Source organism: Dromaius novaehollandiae, chromosome 17, assembly GCF_036370855.1.
Source record: "Dromaius novaehollandiae isolate bDroNov1 chromosome 17, bDroNov1.hap1, whole genome shotgun sequence".
Lineage (NCBI taxonomy): Eukaryota > Metazoa > Chordata > Aves > Casuariiformes > Dromaiidae > Dromaius > Dromaius novaehollandiae.
In genome coordinates this window covers 3,431,849-3,447,724 of record NC_088114.1, presented here as the reverse complement: position 1 = coordinate 3,447,724, position 15,876 = coordinate 3,431,849, and the positions used below count along the sequence as shown (strand labels likewise).

At 57.7% G+C, this 15,876-nt stretch overlaps 2 protein-coding genes across 2 annotated transcripts; both read left to right on the top strand.

Moving 5' to 3' along the window:
* The first annotated feature begins 7,339 nt into the window (after positions 1–7,339).
* LRRC43 (leucine rich repeat containing 43) lies at positions 7,340–13,229 on the top strand. Its single transcript, XM_064522437.1, has 12 exons — positions 7,340–7,711; positions 7,794–7,904; positions 7,991–8,130; positions 8,267–8,505; positions 8,744–8,919; positions 9,033–9,159; positions 9,663–9,802; positions 9,917–10,000; positions 10,243–10,446; positions 10,744–10,831; positions 11,699–11,862; positions 13,092–13,229. The coding sequence occupies exons 1-11, from the start codon at positions 7,340–7,342 to the stop codon at positions 11,848–11,850; spliced, it is 1,833 nt and encodes a 610-aa protein (XP_064378507.1). The 3' UTR covers positions 11,851–11,862; positions 13,092–13,229.
* Positions 12,697–15,103, top strand: B3GNT4 (UDP-GlcNAc:betaGal beta-1,3-N-acetylglucosaminyltransferase 4). The gene has a single exon (XM_064521960.1). It carries the CDS (start codon positions 13,065–13,067, stop codon positions 14,208–14,210), a length of 1,146 nt encoding a protein of 381 aa, XP_064378030.1. The 5' UTR covers positions 12,697–13,064; the 3' UTR covers positions 14,211–15,103.
* Positions 15,104–15,876: the final 773 nt, after the last annotated feature.

Genomic DNA, 15,876 nt, shown 5'->3' with positions numbered 1-15,876 from the left:
CAAATAAACTGTATCTAACTGTTTGCCATAGGAGCCTGCAGAAATGAGCCAAATGCAGACCTCAGAAATGCTTTGGAGATACAACTGTGTCACGTTATGTGTCAGACTGTCTGCAATCACTGTTTCGGAGGGACTGTCTCGCTTGGCTGCGTGTGCACCTACACCCTCATCCTGGCTCCTCTTAGCGTTGATTGTCGCTTCCTGAGCTCAACCTTTGGAGCTTGGTGTTTGGGTACCAGCTGGTCTGGCTGCCTCGCCGCATCCCGGAGGCTCATGGCAAAGCACTGCTCTCTTTCAAGTACACGCAAGGAGAACAGCGGTTTGTCACGGTTTTGCGTTAGCTCCCAAGGGGAGCCCTCCCCGTGTCTTCGGGGCTGGCAGCATACCGCTTCCTGCGCCCGTAGGAAGAACAACTCTCTCCCTTTTTCAGGTCACTCTTCCTTGCCCATGACGTGAATTGGGACAGTCAGTCTGACTCACTTTGAAATGTTCTTTGAGTCTCAGGTGAATCTGTTTCCCTTTCCAAGGAAAACCCTTTCTTTGCTCATTTAGCTCTTTAGATACTCAGAAGGTGAAAGAAAAGACGTGCATCAGAGTGCACCTGCCACAGGCAGTGGCTCTGTGTAATCCTCTGGTTCAGCAAGGTCTAAGTGGTTTGCGTCAACCATTGGAAAGGGTGATGTCTCGGTCCTCGGGATCTTAATGTCTCCCTGCTCGCAGTGGTTTGTTGACCCTATCTGGTAAGGTCAGCAGCTGTTGCTTCTGCCCAGGGGATAAGTTCATCCTTAGACAGGGATCCTTTTACATTCCCTCTTCTTCCTCCAACTCTAAAAATTGAGGCTGGGAGGTTTGGATTGTGCCTCTTGGACTGTGGGAAAATGGTTAGACCGGGGACTCAGCAGGGTAACCTGCGAGGGGACTTCCAGGCCTGATAGGTGACTTTCTGATTAAGAAGAGATCATGAGCAAAATGAAAGCCACCTTTGGACTCCACTCACCATGCCTGCACGAAGCTCACACAGCTCAGAGAGGTGACTTACTAAAACGTTCTCTGATTCAAGGCACGCTAGCACGGCACTAACATGAAAGAGGGCAACGATAGCTGTGCTAACACCAGGCACCGGGTACTGGAATCAGATCGGCCATCATCCTTTGGCCTGTCGCCAATATATGACGTTTCCAGACAGTGTCTGGAAGCAGTCCTGCCTGGGAGGAATTCTTCTCCGTTGCTCCGATGTCCTCAGAGCCCACTCACGGGTGGTGCCAGCTCCTTCGCAGTCCTTCCCCGCACCACCCCCGGGAGCCCCCACGTAGGTCAGCCTCTCCCCTCCCCGAAAGCAGGGGGGACCATGCATGGCCATGGGGGGTGGTAGCAGAAACCCTTCCCTTGGGTCTGCATTTAAATGGGTATTTGAAGTCACATTAATTTTTTTCTTTATATAAATGTTAATTCTGGAATTGATGCTAATGCTTACCACGACTTGAAATTCGTACAATAACTTAGACTAGAAACATTATTTATTACTAACCGCACCATTATTGGGGATAATAAGGGGTTGATATGAGATAAAGGAAAAACAAGGCTATGATAAGTGCTATTGCTGCTGGACCAAAGCCCATCTGAGTGTCTGTGCTGTTACCAGCTCCAGGAGCATTAACTGACTCGGGCACATTTTGGGTCTGGTGCTTGTGCCTGAGCAAAACCCAGTAAAAAGACAATCCAGCAGTATTAGTTTTATTTGGTCTCATTTTAATTAAATTTCAGTTTTTATCCAAAGATATGGTGACGGAAAACATGAGTAAAACCATCCATCTACTAAATAGGAAATACACCATTCATCCCTCTCAGCAATAAAATATAAAAGTTAAAACTGTGAATAAATATATGTAAGCTATAGAATTGCTTAAATAGATTTATAAAAATAAATGTGTTGCATAAATTCATAAATACCAAGTATACTCGCTAGCAAAAAGAGAAGTACAAAACCAGTCTACTGACAGCCAACTTTTCTTTTGGAAAATAACCACAAGATAAAAATATAAATAACATTAAAATTGCTGAAATCACCATTTCCTGTTTGCTCATTTATATCATGACCAGTTACTTAAATCACCCTGCCTTACATTAGTCCATCCTTTTTATACACTGTTGCAAATAAAACAGTATAAATAGTTTTATAATAAATATAATCAATAACTTAAGACATTCATGCTTTAAATATTAAATTAAACTAGATCATATAGTTAGGATATATAGAATAGTAAGTACATTATTAATGTTCCTGGCATCAGACTGATCACATAAATACTAGCGGGTCACATTTAGCCAAAGCTCTGCTATCTTGAAGTTATTTTTTTCATCCTGGCATATTACATATCTGTGGAAGAGTACACTTTTGCCGTCTTTTGCATGAATTGCTCATATTTCTGCAAAAGCCGCCATACGTATGTGGTCTTCTTTGCCGTTTTCATCTGCTGGCTCCCCTCGGTGCCCACCTGGGGAAGGTCCTCGCTCCGGCAGACGTAGAGGTCAGCCCGCTCGCTCAGGATCACCTCCAGCTGGATCACGGTGGCATTCACGAGCTCAGCGGAGCCCGCGCCGCAGTGCCCCTCCACGTCATGGCTCAGCTTTTTCAAAATCTTGTTGAAAACGTGTAAGGCGCAGCAGCTGCTGTCGAAGGCCGGGCATTCGGGTATCGCCCGGACCAGCTCTCTGGCTTGCGAGTCGGCCATGAGCCACGGCATGGTTTTGGGCGTTGCAGAGATGCACGTGCTCTGCGGGGGGAAAGGAGAGACAAGCAGCTGTATTAACCTTCTGCTTTACACCTTTCCTGGTGATCTCTTCCCAGTAGAGTGTCTAGGAGCATGCATGCTTATTTTTCAGGTTTTGCGTGCATTTTTTTGTTGTTGTTTGATAGCGATATTAACTCCTAAGCTGCTTTTATTGAGTAGCTATCACACGCTATCTGCGGCTTTGACTGTGCAGCACTTTCTGTCTTGTTAGCCTGTTTGGCATTGCTTTCAGCTTCTCTAAGCCTTTTTTTCTTTTTTTTTTTTAACCATATAGGTAAAATTTAGTCATGGAAGAGATATGCTTTTACCTGAAGCTATTTTTGACTGTTTCAGCAGAAATGTTTTTAATTTCAAGACTGAATTGAAGGGAAATCATTTACACTGATGTTTTACCAATGTATTCTTGAGATTACCTTCCCAGGAATTGAGATTTGCCTCAAGTATTGACTGAGCTTTGAACCTTAGGTTCAGCGCACATTTGGCACAGAAAAGAAAGGGAAAAGAAAGGTCCAGTTTGGCTCCAGTTTTTAAAAGAAGCTTATTTCTCACATGCAGGTGAAAATGGCTAGATGAAGCGAGGAGGAGAACTTAGACCTATTAAGAGTTTGGTACCAAAACTCTCTGAAGATTTTAGCTGCAGTGGGTGGCACCAGCCCTTCGTGTGCAACCCGGGGCGACCGGGCTGCTCGGTAGAGCACCCTCCCCGCTGTCTGCGTTCGCCCTCCCGAGGGGCCGAGCAGGGTTTCCCGCAGAAGTGCTCCCAACTGCCCCAGTACTAGGGTCAAACCCAAGAGCAAGGCGATTCTCCCCATTTTTCCAAACATCCAGCTGGTTTCATCCAAAAATCTGCCTGCTCCAAGCCTGGTGCAATGCAGGAGGCAGAGGATGAACAACAGGTTAGTCTGGAGGATACAACCGGCATGGGCTGAGGTGAAGCTGCCCAAGCTCTCCAAAGCTGTCCTAGACGTTCTTCCAACTCTGTTCTGAAATAACACAATGTAAATGTTTTCCCTCCTGCGTGGAATAGAGAGAAACCGCTTTTCAGTTCTAACCCAACTATTCCTTGTCTAATGGGCTGTATAGTATTTTATAATAATTTGAGGGATTTCTCCCCAGACATAGGCACAGCAGACGCAAAACGGTACACTTACGTAGTTTTCAAACAACTCCATTGCTTGCATTTCCAGCATTGATGCTAAGGGCTTTAGTTTGGTAGTAAAATGCTTCTGCTTCTGCCCTGCAGTAATTTTGCCTTCTGAGGTGACGGTTGGGGCCAAGGAGACCAAAGGAACCAGAGAGCAGATGAGAAAGACTGCAAACCCGTTGATTTCTGCATTCAAACGGAGGGGGGGGAAAAGGAATACAATGAATACAGTCTCAAGTATCAATACATCAGTTTTGCACAATTTCCTGGGTTTTGCTACATACTAAATTTCTAAAGCATATAGGCTTTAAGTTGCTGAGCTAACAAGAAGCATCGAGCAAGGCAGACGTAGAGCGTGCAGTGAAGTAAGGCATACGCACCTGGCTGGCGTTTCATGGCGGGCTTAGAGAGCGGCTGACTTGGCCACGAGCTGGCTGGACGCTGGCGTTCAAGCTGCTGGAGCACTGGAGATGTGGACGGCCGGGCTGTATTTAAGCACAGAGGAGTTTTGCGTCAGTGGCTCCCCTATGGGTTTTTTTTTTTTTTTTTTTTTTTTTGCAGATGGTAGTTGGTAGTTTGGGTTTTTTTTCTTTTTTGAAAGATTACATCAGAATTTGGTTCAAATGCGTCTGCACTGATTGTGATCTCGAATACGGTTTCAAACTGACACAGACGGTGTCCCGTATCATCTCCTCGACTAGAAGTTCAGGAGCCTTGGCTTCGCCATCCCATCCGAGTCATCGGGCTCTCCAAAACGTAGCTCTTGGAGCGTGGGCTCTGTCGGCGGTCCCCCCCGCAGCAAGCGCACCGCTGGGGCGCGGAGCCAGCGACGCTCTCCTGCAGGGCTCGGTGGGCTGGCAGCCGCAGCGAAAAAGCTACGAGTGGCTTGAATGGCAGGGCATCCAGCTCAACGTATGCATTAATTCCCCGGATCTCCATAAAACCCTGTCTTCCAGGTGCAACCCTTCTACGTAACCCAGCGGAGAACGGCCAGGGCTCACCTCCCATCGCTGCCAGCCTCCCTTCTAACGCGGCCGAAGCTGTCATCTGCTTCCAGTGACTAGATGCTGGATGTTCTCACGTACAGCAAAACAGGGGGGAAAATCATTCCTAGGACATACGAGTAAGGAGCTGTGATCAGAATAGGACCTGCAGAACTACCGGTGTTTTAGGATGAAAAGCGAAGGAAAGGAAGCCTTTATAAATGTTCCTTTGGGGAAGTATTAAGCGATACACATGTACCGGTACTTCCTAGTCCCGTGATAAGAGCAAGACCTGAAAGGCAGGGATAGATCCAAGGATGTGTGTGTGCAAAGTTACCAGAAAACTTCCAAGGAACAACATTTTGGCGTCAAAATACTCAGTTCTTTCTATTTTCCATGTGAAAAAAAAGCAGGCTCTGAAAATAAAAGGTTCGATGTGTGCATAAACTTCCCCAAAGTGTCTGGGGCTGGTCACAGCTGGCCGTGGGCAACCCCAGGCAGCAGCCTCCAGCCTTCTCCTTCGAGGACAGACTCGCTCACCTTCCCCAGGATGGAGCTGGTTCCCAAGGCTCGAAACAGGACGACGCTTCCCCCACACCACGCTGCGCTCGCGTCCCACCGTCCTGTAACTTCGGGCCTCCAAAACGGAGACTCCCAAGGCCACAACGACGGAGACTCCCAAGCTGGACGCGGGCCTCGTGCTGCCGCGGCGCGAGGCGGGATGGGAGCGCGGCCGGCTGCCCCGAGCGGCACGGGAGCCGGGACCGGGCGGCCGAGGAGTCGCCGTCCGGCAGGGCGGGCTGCTCCCCGGCTCCGCAACGGGCTGCACTTGTCCTCGCACGACCCGTGGTCCTAGGCACGAAATAACACGAAGAAAGAGAATGAATTATCTTAACCGAAGGTATGAGGCAACAGTATGGCAGTCTGCTGGAGAGGAACAAGAAAAGAAAAGGACTGTTCCGGCAGAGGCTTTTTTTATTTTGGGTTTTTTGTTACTGTTTTGGGGTAAAATGAGGAGAGAGGTGTTTCTTCGTGCCGAGTGTTGGCAAGGAAAGCCCCTCCGACACCAGTGCTGTGCACAGACAGCTCCTCCGCGCAGCAGAGATGTCGTGGGGGCGGGGGGTGCTCTTTTGGAAAATGAGCCCATGGGAAACGGAGGGATGGAGGCGAGCGGACAAGCAGGGCGGGAGCCGGTCTCCAGGCCGAGGCAGGACAAGCCGGGAAAGGCTGGAAGGGGAAGACGAGCAGCGGAGAGCTGCAGCTGGTTCGTGCACCACGGTGCCTCGCCAAGGGAGAGGTGTGGGAGTTGGTGGGTGCGGGAGGCCGTCAGGCATCGTGCCATCCCCTTCCAGCTCTTCCAGCCGAACAGCAATGGACACGTGCAACCAGGGAGCGCAGCCCAAGGAATCACAGCTGGGTTTTCCCTCTAGTGCAGGGAATATCTGTTTGTGCAGCACTTGGGGCAACGGGGCCCAGTTCTGGACTACGGCCCTGAAGTAGTGCAGTAATACAAGTAAGAAAAACGCTATTCTTACACCTTGAGTTTCCCATGAAGCATGACACAGCCACTGGTGACTCCTTCCTCAAAGGTTTTTACGTTCGACTTCATTTTCCACAGGGCCGAAGGGCAGCAGCTTCCCCGCCACGCCACGCCGCCGCCTCCGCGCGTGCACGCTCTGCGCATCCTTCCCCAGCCGCCTGCGGCCGCGATAAGCTGCTGAGCTGATAAGGGAGCAGATCGGCATCCATTCTGTCAAACCCGACGCCAGTGGAAGCTCAGCCTTCCACTACGCAACCGCCGGCCGCCGCAGAGCCTCTGCAGGCCGTGTGCTGTAGGTTTGCTGACACACGCTGCCCTGCAAGTGCCCTACGATGGCATTTGTAGCCCTCACCTCAACGTGTGTCGCTGGAAAAAGCAAATAAACCTCAGCGCTCGGAAACCTGCAGCTGACCCAAGACGGAGTGGGCCTTGCGGTCCTGGTGCTCGCCTACTTTTTCCAGGTGTAGGGGAAGGTACTTTTCGCTATGAACTTCGTTTTCCGATGGCCTTGCGCGGTCGTGGCGGTGACAGCAGCGTGGTGCACACATGCGAGCCGTGGTGTTTTCACAGCTAACCGAGAAAGCGACCGTTTCCTCCCTGAAACTGGAGTGACTCTCAGCGTGCCGATAACCGAGCCGGCAAATGCCACGCCGCAGGGCCGGGGCCGGGGGCCAGGGCTGACGCTGCAGCGCGCAAATGCCGCGGCAGCCCGTGGGTTTCTCCCCTCGCGCGGCGGGGAAGCGGCCCAGGCAGAGGTGTGTCGAGCCGGGGCTTTATTCCCGGCCGAGGCCTGGGGTTGCCGCTGGTGTTTGCATCCCCGCCATCTCCTAGCGACGAGGACGCTGCCGGCAACGGAGCCAGGGAATTCCGGCGGGGCGGGATGGCGGGGCCGGGCGGCCGCAGCGCCTCGGCCGCCTTTCGGGAGCACCTCCGGCGCCTGGGCCTGCAGGACTTCCCCTGCGGCGCGGTAGCGGCTGGCGGAGCCCCGACGCCGGCGGGACCCTCACTGCCCGCACGCCTCTCCCCGCAGGAGCCGTGTCCGGAGGCGAGAGCCCGGCCGGGGCCCGAGGACGAGGAGAGCCGGGAGGGGCGGCTGGAGCTGCTGGGCGGCCAGCGCTCTCCCTGGGCCCTGCCGGCGGGCTGCGGCCCCGAGGACCAGCGCCTGCGGCAGCTGGCCGTGCGGGCGCCCGGGCTCGTCCGCGGCAGCCGCCTCTTCCTCTTCTTCCGCGTCCTGCGGCTCGTCGATAAGGGCGTAAGCGGGGCCGCCGGCCGGGTGGGAAAGCGCCGTCCGTCCCCTCCACGCCGCTGCGGCCACCCGACCCGGCTCTTCGCAGGTGGACGAGGTCGACGAGGGGCTGCTGCGCTTCCAGCACCTGGAGGAGCTGGTGCTCAGCGCCAACCGCCTCAGCGCCGTGGCCTCGGCCAACCTGCCCGCGACGCTGAAGGTGAGCCCTCGCGACGGCGGGGTGGCGATGAGGCTCCCATCCAGGCTCATTGCAAAGGGCGCTGGCGGTCCCACTGCCCGGGGCAGGTCCTGGAGCTGTGCGGCAACGCCGTGGGCGACCTGCGGGACCTCTGCGCTCGGCCGCCTCCGCGGCTGCAGCACCTGGGCCTGGGCTACAACCGCCTGCGCGGCGCTTCGCAGCACGGCTACCTCACGGCGGCCTTCTGGTAAGGCTCTGTCCCCCCGCGAGCCGCAGGCTGGTGCCTTGGGACATGGCCGCCGCGCGCGTCCCGTCCCCCGGCGCAAGGCCGCGGCGCTGCGTCCGCCGTCCGCCCGCCCTGACCGCCGGCTCCTCTCCGCCAGGCCCAACCTGGTTTCCCTCGATCTGGGCTTCAACGCCCTCGCGGATCTGCTGGGGCTGCTCTCCGAGCTGGCCACGCTGCCGAAGCTCCGCGTGCTGGTGCTCCGAGGGAACCCGCTGGCCCTGCTCCCCGCCTACCGCGGCCTGGTCGTGGACGGCCTGCCCGGGCTGGCCGCCCTGGACGACGCGCACGTGGGCCCCGGCGAGAAGCACCGGTGCCGGGGGCTGGCGGGGCGGCCCGGTGAGCCAGGCCCCCTCCGACGGCACGAGGAGGCTTTCCTCAATAATATATTTTTCTCCCTGGCGGGTGGGGGGCAAAAATCCCCCCGGCTCGCGCGCTCCCCAAGCCGGGGACGGGGCCCCGCGGCCCGGCGCCTAAACCGTTAACCCGGGCCCGCGTGCGCGGCTGGTGAGTGACCCCGTGCGGCGGTGGCCCGCCACGGCCCGGGGCCCGCGGTGACACGGCGCCCGCCCGGCAGAGCTGGCGGCCGGCGGGGCGCGCGTGGCGGTGGGCGTCGGCGAGGTGAGGGGGCTGCCCCGCGCCGCCACCCCCGCGCAGCCGGAGGCCGCCGCCGTCCCCGTCGTCACCCGCAGCTACTACGTGACCTACGAGCTGGCGGCGGCTGAGGCGAGCGAGGACGGCGGCGGCCCCGAGGTTGGCGCTTGACGTAGCCGCTCCCAAGGCCCGGTTAAGCAGACCGGGCCTGCCGGGGCGACGCGTCCCCGGGCCCGAGGCGAACGGGTCCAGAGATTCCCTCCCTGCTCCAGGTTACGAAAACCCCTCCGTGTCCCATGGAGGCCCTGCGGGACCCCGACGGCGGGAAGGCGGCGTGGGACACCGCGGAAGGCCGGGCCCGGGAGCCTGCCGCCGCCACGGAGCCCCAGGCCGGCGCCGGTAAGGGGAATCGGGAACAAACCCGCTATTCCCATGGCCGGGACTGCCGCCGAGCCTGGGCTGGTGGGTAGCGAATTGGCACAGTCCGGTCTGGGACCGGAGCCAGCGCCGGTGTGAGCCGGGGGGTCCGAGGCGCTTGCTCCAAGAAGCCGCGCTCTGCTTCCTGCGAGCTCGCCTGGTACCTGTGGCTCTGCAAAAAAAACCCAGAACGAGGATAAACCCAGCCTAGATATTAACCCTGGCTCGATGTTATGGGATAGCTGGGTTTATCCTTGTTTCGGCTGGAAGCGTGATAATATTTGCTTGCCATTATTGTTATTATCGTGCAATGTCACAGTAAACCAGTCAGCCTTGAGCTGCTCGTCTCGGGCTCTGCTGTTGGCTCCTGAGCCGATATTGCAACCAAACCTTTCCGTGCGGAGGGAAAGTCCACCCCGTTGGGCAATGCCGCGGGTTCGGGGAGGAGAGGCCCCTCCGCCGATCGCCCCGGTGTCCCCGCGCAGTGAAGGTGTTCGCCACCCCCGGCAAGCCCTGGGCAGACCCCCTGGACTGCGGCTACCGGCGGGAGCACGCTGCCCCGGACCTGGTGGGGCTGAAGGCCTTCCTGGAGGCCGGGACCGTCCTCTCCGTGGTGGAGGAGAAGGTGGGCGCGTGGTGGCATGGGGCAGGGGGTGGCACGGTCCCTGGGGAAGCCCGGCCCCAGGCTGGGTCCCGGTTGTCCCCATGCCGGCAGTGCCGGGCGCCGCTCTCCCGGCAGGTCCTCTCCTGGCCTCTCGTCACGGAGCCGGATGAAGCCACCATCAAGAAGGGGAAGGCACAAGGGCTGCAGCATGGCGCTAAGGTAGGACACCGGCAGGACCCATGTTTGTGCACCGCCCCAGCCGCCAAAACCATGAGGAGGGGACAAGTGCCCCAGTTTGGGAATCTCCCGTCCACCCAAAAGCCCCCTCCTTGCTGCAGGAGGAGGTGGCAGCCGTTGGGCGCGTCTCGGCCGGGATGCGGTGGTGGGACAGGGTTGCCCGGTGCCTGGCAGAGGGACCGTAGTGCTCTGCTGAGGCTCGTCCCTACCCCGGTGCCCCGCAGGGCACTGTGCCCGGGGACAAGCAGAAAAAGAAGAAGGAGAAACCCTGTGAGCTCCGCAGCGACCCTCCCATTCGGAGGACCCTGGGCACCGGGAGGGTGAGCCTGGAGGCCCTGCTGGCCACCGAGGCCCTGGTGGCAACCGTGTGTGACCTCGGGATCCCGACCACCGAGGAGCCGCCACAGCCACCGAGCCCGGAGGAGAAGGTACCAAGGGGAGAGGCAGGTCTGCCAGGGCTGGGGACCGCGGTGGCCTCCTCTCCTTCTTCTTCTCCTCCTCCTCCTCCTCCTCCTGCATCTTCACCTTCTCCTTCTCCTTCTCTTTCATCTTCTCCTCCTCTCTCCCCTCTGCTGTGCTCCTGCTCCTGGGTGCCCCTTTCCGCTGCCCTATAAACGCTGGTGCCAGACCCCAGACAGCGGTGGCTGTAATCACGGGGCTCCCTTTTGCCCCCAGACAGTTAAATCCCAAACTGCCTAACTGTGGAAACGTCTCTCTCTCTGCAGGACAGGAGAAAAGGGAAAGACAGGAGCAAAAAGCCAAAAGAGGAGCGAGAAAGTGAGGCCAGCCAGAAGACCACCGCGTCTGCCAAAGGTGAGGAGGGATGAGGCTGTGCCGCCACCAAAACCTCCTCGCCCTAAACCAGCGTTTGCTCCCCAAAAGATGCTCTTTTGCAATGAGCGCTCTGTCCGCACCGAGGCACCAGAAAAGCCGCACGGCCACGGCCACCAGTGCCCTGCCGAGCAGCCGGATCAGCACTGGGATCAGCCGGCTTTAGCTGCCGCGCGTTTTCTCCCGTCCCTCCCCAGCGCCTGCGTGCGCGCAGCAGCTCTTCCCTTTGGCTTGAGCGGGGGTGAAGCCTTCCTGCAAGCGGCCAAGGCAGCGCTGGGTGCACGGAGAGCACCCACGGGGCGATGAGGCAGAAACCCATGCTGACCCTGGCGTCCCCCGAGCCTCCCGTGGCTGCTGGGGTCCCTGTGCCAGGAGACGGTGCCAGACCCGCAGCTGGCTGCTGCGGCCTGCTCCATGCAGAGACCGGCCTCCCCCGGCCAGCGCCGGGGACCGACACGTGGCCCCTCATCAGCAAACACCCACAAATGCTAAGTCCTCTCGGGGCAATCGGGATGGCTTCCGAGCGGCTCCGAGAGGAGCGGTGGCTTTGCCTGGCGCACACGGGCTGCCCGGATGCGGGAGATGTCGTGGGCAGTCTCACGTAGGTCCCACGCTTGATTTTCCAGGATCCTCTGACTGATATATTCCGGCATCTCTCTGCTTTTGCTAGAAATACCAGGGTAAAATACCCGGCTTGATTTCCTGCTTAAAGACACTTTTTGGGCTTCTTACCCGAAGTCAGACTAAAATTAACTTTTCCCTCGGGGCCTGGGAGCCGCGCTGGCGTGGGGGGGCACACCCCGGCCGCCCCCGCTGCCCCCAGCACCATCTCCCTGCTTCTTCCCCCAGGGAGAGGGAGAGCCCGGGAGGCTGCCGAGCCGCAGCGGGGCCCAGGGGGGCCCCCGGGGCCGCTGACCGTGCAGTTCCAGATGCAGCTGCTCCGCTGGCCCGCGGCGGCCGGGGCCCAGCAGCCGGCAAGCGGTTCCGTAGCGCGGGTGTAGCGAGCGGTGGAGGTCAGTGAAATAAACGCCACGGGACAGCGTGGCTGCCTGTTTGGCACGTCCGCGGCCGCAGGCTGAATCACCAGCTCCGGGAGATGACACGAGGCGCGCCAGCTGCCCCGGGCCAGCTGCGGGGCTGCTGGCGGGCTGCAGCGCCGGGCGCAGGGCCTGGGGCGTGGGGTGCAGCGTTTGGGGTGCATGGCTTGGGGTGCATGGCTTGGGGTGCACACTTGGGGTGCCCAGCTTGGGGCGCAGAGCTTGGGGTGCAAAGCTTGGGGTGCACACTTGGGGTGCCCAGCTTGGGGCGCAGAGCTTGGGGTGCACAGCTCAGGGTGCACAGCTTGGGGCACAGAGCTTGGGGTGCCCAGCTTGGGGTGCCCAGCTTGGGGCGCACAGCTTGGGGCGCAGAGCTTGGGGTGCACAGCTTGGGGTGCACAGCTCGGGGTGCACAGCTTGGGGCACAGAGCTTGGGGTGCCCAGCTTGGGGTGCAGAGCTTGGGGCGCACAGCTTGGGGCACAGAGCTTGGGGTGCACAGCTTGGGGTGCACAGCTTGGGGTGCACAGCTCGGGGTGCAGCTCTTGGGGCGCACAGCTCGGGGTGCCCAGCTCGGGGTGCAGCGCTCGGGGTGCCCAGCTTGGGGCACAGAGCTTGGGGCGCCCAGCTCGGGGTGCCCAGCTCGGGGCGCCCAGCTCGGGGTGCCCAGCTCGGGGCGCAGCGCGCAGGGCCCGCTGCATTTGGCCCCACGCGCAGGGGGCAGCGCGCACGGTGCTGAGCTCGGCGCACTGCGCTCCGGCTGCGCGGCGCCTGCTGCGCGCGGGCGGGGCCGGGTCCCGGGGCCGGTGCCGGGGCGGGTCCAGCCGGCTGCAGCGGCTCCCGGTAAGTGTCGGCGGCGGCTCCGCTCCGCTCCGCTCCGGCCCTGCGCGGCCCCGGCCCGGCTGCTGCCCCGGCCGCGCCGTCGGGAGCGCTTCTCCCTTCCCCTCCCTTCCCCGTGGGAAGCAGCCCCCCCGCCCCCGGCGCGGCCCGTTGGTTGTTTTATTTTTTCTTTTAAAAGCAGCACCGCGTGGGGAAGGTGAAAAGGAGCTGACACAGGAAGCGCCGCGACCGCTTCTCGTGGCGTTGACTCAGGCCGTCTCGCCTCCGTCCGCAGAGCTGGCCGCAGGCTCGGGGGCTGCGGGGTGGGAAGGGGGAGGAGGGCTGCAGGTGTAATCAATAAATGACTCGTGTTTCGTTAACTGTTCAGGGCCTGGATTCCGCCCCGGAGGCTGAGATGTATCCCAGGATAAAAAAGCTCGTGCTCTACACCTTTTCGATTGTGCTGCTGGCATGTTTCTTTTACATGAAGAAGGATGTTAACTTGGCAGCATCGTCGGGAGACCAGAAAGTGGATGCATCGAATCTCAAGCCTAAGCCTTTGGTTCCGGACCGTGTTGAACCCAGCAGGTGTTTGCCAAACCTGACCATTGCCAATTCTTCTCTCGCCCTCCCGGAGCTTCACCGCCTCTTCTTAACATACAAGCACTGCCGGATCTTCTCCACGCTGCTGAAGCCCTCCAGGTGCAGCAGAGAGACCTTCCTGCTGCTGGCAGTTAAGTCTTCCCCCATCAACATAGAGCGGCGGGTGGCGATCAGGAACACGTGGGGGAAGGAGGTGTCTATTGGCAGCAAACGCATCCGGCTGGTGTTCCTTCTGGGGCGCTCGGAGGCCAGAGTCCAAGCGCACCCCCTGCACCAGCTGCTGGCTTACGAGAGCCGAGAGTTTGACGACATTGTGCAGTGGGATTTCACTGATGACTTCTTCAACCTGACCCTCAAGGAGCTGCACTTCCTCCGCTGGTTCATGGAGGACTGCCCGCATGCCCGCTTTGTGCTCAAGGGCGATGACGATGTCTTCGTCAACACTTACAACATTGTCGAGTTCCTCCGAGAACTGGACCCGGAACAGGATCTCTTTGTTGGCGATGTGATCGCCAAGGCCCGGCCCATCAGAAACACCAAGGTCAAATACTTTATTCCAGGGTCCATGTACAGAGACCCCTACTATCCTCCGTATGCTGGTGGGGGTGGCTACGTGATGTCTAGAGAGACCGTGCGCCGCCTGCGCAGCACAGCAGAGGACACGGAGCTCTTCCCAATAGACGACGTCTTTGTGGGAATGTGTCTGGCAAAGATGGCAGTGACCCCGAAGAACCACCCTGGCTTTAAGACTTTTGGGATCCAGAGACCTTTTAACCCTTTTGATCCGTGCTTGTACAAAGAACTGATGATTGTGCACAAACTAAACCCCACTGAGATGTGGATCATGTGGACTCTGGTCAAGGATGACAGCCTTCGGTGTGCGGTATCGGTAGTGCAGCCCTAGAGAAGGGCTTGGAAAGGAGGCCCCCGGCGAGCACCGGGGAGCGTTGACTGGCGACGAATACAGGGTACTTAAACTAAAAATCAGGTTGTGGTAGAAACATGTCCTCTGCTAACAGATTGTACTTGAGCCACAGGGTGTTGTTTTGCAATAAGTCCTTTTCTGTTGGTGGGTTACTGAAGTGGTTAATTGTCATGGGAAGGGGATGGGACGGGACTGGCAGCTCGTGGATGTGGTTAGACGCAGTACCGAGACCTCTTTGCTCAGTTCCTCCCAGGCGGCTGGAGCCAGGGAAAGTCACAGCTGCCTGGTAGCTAGTCACAGGTGAAGGGAGCGAGGTGCCACCCCCGGGGGAGGTCCTGCGGCACTGAGGCTGCTGCTGGCCTGCCAGGCTCCTGGAGGAAAGCTGGTGAGGATCAATGAGTGACAGAGCACTTGAAATCACCTCTAACCTCTTGAAATCAAGGCAACAGTGGAAGAAAGACCGGTGCATGCTGCTGGCTCCACTGCGCTGCAATCCCACCGTCCCTGGCTAGAAATCCTGCAGGTCCTACTGGGCGGCAGGAGAAAGGGAAGGGCGTGGGGGAAAAATGCCTCCGAAATTTAGTGCCTTAACACAGCAGGGTAGTCCAAGGGCTTGGATTCCTATGTGAGCCCTTTGGATTTTACAGAAGTCTCTTACACGTATACTTCCACTCGAAACTTCTGCACGACACACTTTCTGGTTGAGTTTGAGAGGGGAAGTTTGTCTCGAATAATCAGTGTTAATTGTAACCATCGTGGCTGTAGCTTTTGCTGTTGTGTGGGCAGTGTTGGGTGTTTGTTCTTTCTCTCTCTCTTTTTTTTTTTTTTTGTGTGTGTTGGGTTTAAATAAAACAGAGTTTTGAAAGTCTTTACACAGGAGTATTCTTGGTCCCGTTGAAAGCTAAGAGTCGTCAGAGGCAGAGAAACTGCAATCTGGTGCTGGGTACGCGCACTAAGGAGATCTTGATATTACAGAGAATAAGGTTGTGTGGAAATGGAAACTTGCCACTTCCTTTGCTGCAGGCCACTGCCCTTCTCTCCCCCGTCCAGGATGTACTGATGCAATGTACTAATGTACTTTACTATACTAATGTACTAATACAGGAGCAGCAGTTAAGCTTGCTTGTGGAGTTGTAAATTTGAGGAAAGATCGAAGGCGAAGCCAAGGCTCACTTGTGCTTTTATGAAGCTCCTCAGCTTCAGGGTGTCTCGGCACTAGATCAGGAGGCGGCTGCTGTGCTGTGCTGCACGTGAACGGGAAGCAGCCAGGAAGCTGTAGTAAAATCTGGGTTGAGAGGAAGCTTCTGATCGCTAAGTCAGAGCCTGTTATTTGTGTTGTGCTGCTGTCATTGCTGTCTCTTGCGCCAGCTGTCCAGCGTTCGCTGCCCGTCAGATGTGAGCTGGAGCTTTCAGATATGCCTGTGACGTGCTTCCAGGAACCGCTTATTTGCCCCCCTTAGAGAGTGAGGATATTCTTCTCTTAGACCAGAGATTAGACAAGCTCTCTCAGGAGGCTGGCTGGCTGCCTTGCCTTCCAGCGTGTGCAGTGCTATACCACCTCCAGCTGAGGGATTTCTGGCAATAGCTTGTCCTTGTTTCACGTGCCTTTCCTTCGGCATCGCTGCTCTGTCTAGTTTTATTACAC

What these genes read in the sequence shown, in the direction of transcription:
- B3GNT4 (XM_064521960.1), top strand. Translation starts at nt 13,065, where the DNA reads ATGACTCGTGTTTCGTTAACTGTTCAGGGCCTGGATTCCGCCCCGGAG.
- LRRC43 (XM_064522437.1), top strand. Translation starts at nt 7,340, where the DNA reads ATGGCGGGGCCGGGCGGCCGCAGCGCCTCGGCCGCCTTTCGGGAGCAC. An exon ending in GGGGCTGGCGGGGCGGCCCG is followed by an intron (nt 8,506 to 8,743) that starts GTGAGCCAGGCC and finishes CCCGCCCGGCAG; the next exon opens with AGCTGGCGGCCGGCGGGGCG. An exon ending in GACCACCGCGTCTGCCAAAG is followed by an intron (nt 10,832 to 11,698) that starts GTGAGGAGGGAT and finishes TTCTTCCCCCAG; the next exon opens with GGAGAGGGAGAGCCCGGGAG.